At 59.3% G+C, this 8000-nt stretch overlaps 1 protein-coding gene across 6 annotated transcripts; it reads left to right on the forward strand.

The window, feature by feature from the left end:
* Window positions 1-357: 357 nt before the first annotated feature.
* Window positions 358-8000, forward strand: SLC39A13 (solute carrier family 39 member 13). Of its 6 annotated transcripts, none has more exons than XM_074336366.2 (10): window positions 363-518; window positions 1966-2274; window positions 3933-4046; window positions 4348-4472; window positions 4870-4974; window positions 5085-5174; window positions 5942-5992; window positions 6306-6438; window positions 6597-6696; window positions 6801-8000. In XM_074336366.2, the coding sequence occupies exons 2-10, from the start codon at window positions 1974-1976 to the stop codon at window positions 6874-6876; spliced, it is 1095 nt and encodes a 364-aa protein (XP_074192467.1). In that variant the 5' UTR covers window positions 363-518; window positions 1966-1973; the 3' UTR covers window positions 6877-8000. The 6 variants fall into 6 exon arrangements, with proteins under 6 accessions (XP_074192468.1, XP_074192467.1, XP_088645696.1 ...); XM_019743700.3 differs by lacking the exon at window positions 363-518 and adding an exon at window positions 851-1220 and having other exon boundaries at window positions 6306-6434; XM_019743698.3 differs by lacking the exon at window positions 363-518 and adding an exon at window positions 854-1220.

Raw genomic sequence — 8000 nt, forward strand, 5'->3', positions numbered from 1 at the left:
CTGCAGCCATCCTCCCACCCAGGACGCGGGCCGGCCGAGCAAGGGGCTGCGAGTATGACAGCCGAGCGCGCCCCCGTGCGGAGGCGAGGGGTACTGCAGCCAGAGAGAAGCAGAGGCAGCCAGACCCGCAAGCCTAGCCGCCCGGCCGCTCGCGGTCCTTACAGAGCCACTGCCTCCGCCCTGCCCGGCCCCGCTGAACGCGGTACTTTGGTCTCCCACTTCCGCCCACCTCCTGTCCGGCCCGAGCGGAAGTGCGTCGGCCGCCCGGGTCCCCCATGGCCGCGAAGCGGAAGCGCGCCCCGACAGCCGCTCCCTCCGACCCCGCGGTGCGCGGCGCGTCGGGTTCCGGACAGGTCCCGTGTGACGTGGCCGCACGCGGGGGGCGGCTCCGGGCCGGGGGCCGGCCGGCCGGGCCGGGCGGGGCAGACACGGGGCGGGGCGCGGCAGACCCGGGGCGGTGCGCGGCGCCGCAGCTGGATGGCTGGGGCCGCCAGGAGCACTGCTGCCACCGCCGTACGGTGAGTGACCGCCCGAGCCCCCCATCCCCCACCGCCCCGGCGGGATGGACCCGGCGATCCCCCCGACCCCGGGCCGGCTCGCCTCGTCCTGGGCTGACCTTGGTCTCTCGCCCAGAGCCCGGAGTTAAACTTCCTTGGGCTCTTCTTCTCCCCCGTCGCGCACACGTCACTCCCCATCTCTCCCTCGCTCTCCTCCTCGTCGTCTGTCTCCCCACTATTTCTGGCTCCCTCTGTCTTGATTCTTGCCTTCTCCCCTTTCCTGTCTGACTCTCTCCGTGCCCCCTTCCCTTCTCTCAAATCTGTGGTCCCCTTACCTCTACGTGACCCGCCTCTGCCTCCAAGCCAGGCCTGGCCCAGTCCTGCCTTTGGTCCCCATTGGAGCCCAACGGGTTTCATCAGGGTCTCCCGTTCAGGCCTGGAGACCCACGACGCGGGCATCTTTTCAAAGGCCAGAGGCAGTTGCTTTCCCTTCCTGCCACCTCCAGCATCGGATGAGGAAACTGAGGCAGGCACATCACCGGCTCAAGGTCACAGCCAGCACGAGGCAGGGCCGACCACATTTAAAACTCATGCCTGAATTTCCAGACTGAACTTCTCTCTTGGTTGACTCACATTCTCCTTCTCTGATCACTGGCTGGTACATTCCTGCTGCCCATTGCTCCGGGCCGCCTGCAACATAAGGAGGACATTCCTTCATGCCAGGCACGTTCAGTTCATCTCATCTGCACAGCTGTGTGAGGAAGGCAGTTCGTATCTTCATCCTGTAGCTGAGGAAACAGAGGCTCAGAGAGGGGGCTTGCCCACATTCAAACAGCTACAGGTGCAGAGCACAAAGTTAATGGCAGGTCTCCAAAGCCAGTGCTCTGAGCGTCTGTGAGGCAGCCCCTAACTGAAGGATCTCTTCCGTCCCACCTCCTGTCTCCGTGCCCCAGGCACAATGGACTCATTTCCTAGGAAGAAGCTCTAATAGCACTGTCCTAGCTCAGCTGCTTTGTTTCCCCACCTGCACCTCCTAATGTCACTCCATCAAGCTAGATAGTTCCGGCTTCAGTCCCTGGGGAGTCCTCACCAGGGTACATTCTGGTGGCAAAACCTCCCCTGGCAGCCAGAGACACCCTGCTGGGCCGGGCCTGCTGGTGGCTGAGGAGAGCCCAGCCAGCGCCTCACCCTGTCATTAGGGAAAGTTTAGCCTCAGGCGGACATGCTGACACACAGTCTGGAGCTGGCTTAGAAGGAAAAAACGTATGGCTCTTGGATTGGGGTGTGGAGGAGCAGAGCCCCTTTTGCTCTGTGCACCCACTGTTTGGATTCTCAGAGGCCCTGGGCCAGGAAAGCAGGAGGGCGGATGCTATGGCAAATAGGGGGTGGGAAAGGTTAAGATGCCACGTTTCATAGCGGTATTTGGCCAAGGGTGGCAGCCCAGGTAAGCAGCCTTTGTGTTTTTCAGTACGTGGCATGTCTGGATGTCCCTGCCCTGGCTGTGGCATGGCGGGCCAAAGGCTCCTCTTCCTCACTGCTGTTGCCCTGGAGCTCCTGGGAGGGGCTGGGGGTTCCCAGCAGGCCCTCCGGAACCGGGGGGCTGCAGCAGCCTGTCGCCTAGACAACAAGGAAAGCGAGTCCTGGGGATCCCTGCTGAGTGGGGAGAGGCTGGACACTTGGATCTGCTCCCTCCTGGGCTCACTCATGGTGGGACTCAGTGGGGTCTTCCCGTTGTTGGTGGTTCCCGTGGAAATGGGGACCACACTGCACACAGAAGGTGAGTGACCCTGCTCCCACCCTCCTCTGGGGCAGCCAGTGGTGTGGGAAATATGCTGCTGCTCTTCCACAGAGAGCTGGGTTTCACGTTCTGGGGTACCGTGTGTCTGAGGTGGAGGGTGAGGACAGAATACAGTTTCTCACCATGGTCCCTTGTTCATTCATTACTGCATTAATTTATTCTGAAAGAATAGCAGTCAGCAAACATTCACCAAGAAGTATAGGTAGTGGTTAGAAATATGGGTGCCAACCTGCCTGGGTTCAAATCTCAGCAAATAACTCCACTTACCAACTGGGTGCCATTGGGCAAGTTACTTAACTTCACTCTGCCTCAAGCTCCCCACCTTAAAAATGGAGATAATAAGAGTATCTACCTCATAGGTATTATTGTGACACTTAAATGAACTCATATCAGTAAAGCACTTAGAAGACTTCCTAGTGCAGGGAGAAGGCTACGTGTTTGTGGGACCCTTGCTGGGGTTGGGGATGCAGTGGCCAGCCAAGCCCTGCCTCTCCCTTCAGTCTCTGCTCATAGTGTGCAAAAGAGCTCTCAAACCAAAAGCCCCTGAGTCTGCCTTACCCAGGACAGGCTGGTCACAGGCTGCATCGGGCGGGGGTCTGAGAGGAGGGGTAGCCGTGGGTGGAGGCTTTTCCTTGGCCACCCTTTCATATGGTCTGCATGTATTGTATCCACAAATGACATGTTGTAATGAAAAGAACACAAGATCAGATGGGGAGTTGCTAAAAATACAGGTGCCTGTCGCCCCCATCCAAGAATATGATATAATAGGTCTGGAGCAGGGCCCCAGGAATCTTTGAAATGAGTGCCTCAAGGGCTTGTGCCCCCTATTCATTCGGCAGGTGGTTCTGAACACGTCCGTGCTGGGCCCTGGGATGAGGGCTGGTGCCACAGCTATGAATGGAGCCCTCCTGGGGCCCGGGTGTCACACCTGTACATCAGCTCAGGCCCTCTTATGGCGTCTCTGCGAGGTCAATGTTAGGAAGGACTTGGATTATTAGCTCCATTAGCACAGGCACAGAGAGGTTCTTTGACCAGTCTGAGGTCACACAGCCTAGAAACAGCAACTTTCTCTGGGATGCTTGCTACCCCAACCCCAAGCTGCCTCTGTCCTCTGGGCCTCAGTTTCTCTATCATACCAACGATTTGGACATGGCCCTCTTTGGGCATTTCCAACTCTGGATGCTGCAAGGTGGCAAAAGTCCCCATATCTCTGTCACATTTCTGAGAGTAACACTGACTGAGAAAGAAAAGAAAATTCCCATCTGCCGTTCTGCCAGAATGAGTACTTCCTATGTGTATTGTCACTTAATTCCCACAAGATCCCTAGAAGTAACTGAGTCCCAGAAGTAATCTGCCCAAGGTCAACAGCTGGTGGGTTGGGGAGCTGGGGCCCTAACCATGAGGCAGCAGTGGTTCCACAGTCGTTCAGCAGGTTGTGGTATATTCCTGCTGAGCTCCCAGCTCTTGCTGGGCCTGGGGGACGGGGGATCTAGGAAGGGCAGCAGCTCGTGTCCCGCCTTCCAGAGGCTTCCCTTCTGGTTAGGACAATGCAAAGAGCCTAGAAAGCGTGGTGAGGCAGAGGCTGGGTCAAGGGCCCCGGTGGATCAGCCTCCAGGCCCCAAATCTCTGCCTTGCAGCTGGGGCCCGGCGCCTGAAGCAGCTGCTCAGCTTTGCCCTGGGGGGACTCTTGGGCAATGTGTTTCTCCACCTGCTGCCCGAGGCCTGGGCCTACACGTGCAGTGCCAGCCCTGGTGAGTGAGGCCGCAGGCTGGAGGCAGGAGGGTGGGGGGTGGAGAGAGCATGTACCCATGCTCAGGGATGGCCTAGGCCCTGCCGTTCTGCCAGAATGACGGAGAGGGCTTCTGGGCACTGGCAGGGAACTTGTCATGGTCTCAGTGCCCTGGTCCCTGTGGGAGTCCCTGGGGCCCGGCTGCCCCACCAGCCAATCCTGGTTCCCCCTGCCCCGACCATGCCCTGGACTAGGTCCCATTCCAAATGGCCTCCCTTCTATGGCCCTGGCTGTGCCTGGCCTGTCAGTGTTTCCTTCTGCAGGTGGTGAGGGGCAGAGCCTGCAGCAGCAGCAGCAACTGGGGCTGTGGGTCATTGCTGGCTTCCTGACCTTTCTGGCTTTGGAGAAGATGTTCCTGGACAGCAAGGAGCAGGAGCGGACCAGCCAGGTGAGTCCCAAGCCCTGAGAGTGGGATACTTCAGCCTCTGTTGTGTGATGGTGCCGGGGCCTGGAGCCCCAGGTTCTGAGTTGAACCCTGAAAAGAAGGTCTCTTGGCCTTTTCGGAGCTCTGGGCGGCTGGGCCAGCTTGTTTGGGAGGATCTGGGGAGTGAAGGCATCAGCCCGCGCCATGGCATGTTCTCATGGGCTGGTAGTGACAGCAGTGCCGGGGAGATGGACCTGCGGCGGAATTGGGAGCACCTCACTGACCGCGCAGCAGAGCAGTCTAGCCAGACAAAAGTGGCGTTCCCTCTCTCTGTTTCTCCATCTCTTGCTTCTCTTCTGTGTCTACCCTGGCCAAGTGGGGGGCATCTAATGTCACCTCTCCCTCCTTCTCCTGGCCCTAGGCCCCCAGCAAAGACCCCGCTGCTGCTGCCGAGCTCAGTGGAGGCCACTACCTGGCCCAGCCGGCTGCAGAACCCGGCCTGAGCGCCGTGGTCCGGAGAATCAAAGTGAGTGGCCCACTCAGGGCCCCCTCCTCCTGCAGCTGCCCCACCCAGAGTGGTCGGCCCAGCTCACCCGGCCTGCCCAGTTCAGCCTGGCTTTCTCTCCTCTCACCTAGGTCAGTGGCTATCTCAACCTGCTGGCCAACACCATAGACAACTTCACTCATGGACTGGCTGTGGCTGCCAGTTTCCTTGTGAGCAAGAAGGTGAGTGGGGGTTTGGGGCAGGTGGAGCTTAGGCAGTTCTGGTGGGAATGATGGCGCCTGTGTTGACCAGTTGGCTCTACCTCCAAAATAGGTCTCCAGCCCATCACTTGTTCCCTGCGTCAGCAACACCCTCATCTGAGCCCCTCGTCCTCCCTGTTGCACTCCTGGACACAGCCTTTTTTTGTCCCAAGCCACTGGTCTGTTCTTGCTGTGAACACTCCTTGTTGGGATCACATGCCTCTGCCAGGCTGCTGAGCTTGGCCCTTGCCTGCATCTAGATGCTTCTTCCCCACCTTCTCCCTCTGCCCTCTGTGCTCTGGCCCCAGTGGTCTGCCTACTCTTGAATTGGCCAAGCTGTTTGCCCCCTCATGGCCTCCACCTCACACTATCCCCTCTGCCTGGAATGTTCTTCTTCCCCCTGTTTGATGGCTGGCTCCTCATCCTTCAGGCCTTGGCTTAAGTGCACTGACCCCTCTAAATTAGGCCCTCATCACTCATGCTCCATGGCACCCATCCTGACTGCCCCCCAGCACCTGTCACGGGCTGTGAGTACACGGCTTTTGTGTGTTTCCTCAGCCCTGGACTCTCCCTTCCAGACTCTTAGCTTCATGAGAGTAGGTTCCTTATCTGGTTGATTGGCTGCTGTATTTCTAGTCGCCAAACAGTGGCCAGCCGGAGCACTCAGAGCAGAGTAAATATTGGTAAATGAGGGAACAAGTGGGTGCCTTGGCCCTGGGCACGACCCTCATAGACTCTCCTTCCTGCAGATCGGTCTCCTGACCACCATGGCCATCCTCCTGCATGAGATCCCCCATGAGGTGAGTGCCAGAGGGTCCCATGGTCAGCACTGGGGGCTGGAGCTTGAGGGAGGAGTTGGGGTGGGACTCCCTGGCAGTGGCAGGCTCCAGGGCTGCACTTCCGAGGCCTGGAATTGCTCAGCCCACCAGGCTGCAGCTACCATCTCAGCTGTGCTCCAGCCTCCTCGTGCCTGGGGTCTCAGCCACAGGATGCGGGCTGGGTGGCCCAGAGGCAGGGTTGGTGCGGGGGGCTCGGTGTGCATGTCCATACCTGTGCATGTCAGGGGATCTGGCCCCACTGATGCTCAGAGTAATCATCTGGGACTCCCCTCAGGTGGGCGACTTTGCCATTCTGCTCCGGGCCGGCTTTGACCGATGGAGCGCAGCCAAGCTGCAACTCTCGACAGCACTGGGGGGCCTGCTGGGTGCCTGCTTCGCCATCTGTACGCAGTCTCCCAAGGGAGTAGGTACGGGCGTGGTGGGTGGTGGCAGGTGGTGGTCAGCAGAGGGGCCCTGGCCAAGGGCAGTATCCAGGCCGGGTTCTGCCCCCAGTCTACCCTGGGAGGGGGTGCAGTACACACGGCTTCCCCGGGCTCCCAGCCAGTCAGCCCTTCTCCCGCTGCAGAGGAGACCGTGGCCTGCATCCTGCCCTTCACCTCTGGTGGCTTTCTCTACATCGCCCTGGTAAACGTGCTGCCCGACCTCTTGGAGGAAGATGACCCGTGGTGAGTGACCCACTGGGACTGCTCCTCGCAGGGCCTTTTGGGGCTCCAGCGGGGAGGAGCTTCTGGCCTCTGTGCCGCCCTGAGCCCTGCCCTTCTCCCCACAGGCACTCCCTGCAGCAAGTGCTTCTGCTCTGCATGGGGATCGTGGTGATGGTGCTGTTCTCGCTCTTTGTGGAGTAACCACCCCTGACTCCCCACCCCCCTGCACAGCAATAAGACTCGGATTTACTCTGTGACCATGTGTGAGGCAGAGGGCGAGTGTGTGTGCGAGCGAGCAAGCCTCTGACCAGACAAGAGGATGGGGTGTGTGCTTGCGTGCGTGGTGTGCACATGACCAGGTATGTGTGAGACCAACACTGTGATTCCTTGTGCAAGGGCCCAGGGTCCAAGCCTGTGCCCACCATGAACCCGCTGTGGTCCTCTCCCTGTCATCATCCTCCTGGAGTGAGCAGTGAGGAAAGAGCAGCATTGGTTCCAAGCAGAGGCCTCTCCCCACCAGGACCCTAAGGGGAGTGAGGGCAGCCCGGAGCCCCAGGGTGCAGGGAGCCCCAAAGCTGTCTCCCACTGGGGCCTCATGAGTCCCTGGCTGAGGGAGTAAACCCCCTGCTCATGCAGCCAATCCTGGGGGGTCAGGCTGGGGTGACTTCTCTTTAGTGCCCATCATCCTGGCCCTTCCTTTGCCAGCTCTAAGGCCAAAGAAGGGAAGCAGCTGCTCGTGTAACCCCCAGCCCCACTCAGCACTGACAGTTCTCGTCCCAGCATGAGGCTGGGAGATGCTTTCTAAGACCTTTTCCTCATGGCTACCTACCCTGGGCCAGCTCCTGTTCCCCTGGCAGTGCCAGCAGCTCCTGCCACCTCCAGCTGCCAAACAGCAGCCTGCAGGGCAGCCAGGAGTCCTGGGCCAGAGGCCTCCCGGTCCAGCTCAGGGATGCTCTTGCCAGCACAGGGTCCAGGCAGATATTCTGGGGGCAGAGTGAGGCATGGCTGCCTCTCCCTGCTAGGGCCCCTTTTCCTGTCCCACTGAGGGTGGGAGCAAAGTGGGGGTTGGGAAGGCTCCATGTTGTCAGCACTCAGGAATGTGCTCTGGGAGAAGCTGAAGCCATAATCCCCAGCTATTTCCCTTGGCTGGTGCCCAGGTACACAGCTGGCCCACTCCACAGCCAGGCTCCAGCCCTGCTGCTCAACTGTGGACGTTTTGAGAAGTGGCCATCAAGAGGGTCTGAATTTTTAGTTTTGCTGTGGTTCGATTTGTAACTGTAAATACTTGTTCTGTAGATAAGATGCAAATAAATATTATACACAAA

The sequence above is a fragment of the Rhinolophus sinicus genome, chromosome 14 (genome assembly GCF_057876585.1).
Source record: "Rhinolophus sinicus isolate RSI-liver-muscle chromosome 14, RSI-T2T, whole genome shotgun sequence".
Lineage (NCBI taxonomy): Eukaryota > Metazoa > Chordata > Mammalia > Chiroptera > Rhinolophidae > Rhinolophus > Rhinolophus sinicus.

Coding starts and splice junctions, on each gene's coding strand:
- SLC39A13 (XM_019743698.3), top strand. Junction 5,175..5,941: donor GTTTCCTTGTGAGCAAGAAG/GTGAGTGGGGGT, acceptor TCCTTCCTGCAG/ATCGGTCTCCTGACCACCAT. Junction 5,993..6,305: donor TGCATGAGATCCCCCATGAG/GTGAGTGCCAGA, acceptor GACTCCCCTCAG/GTGGGCGACTTTGCCATTCT.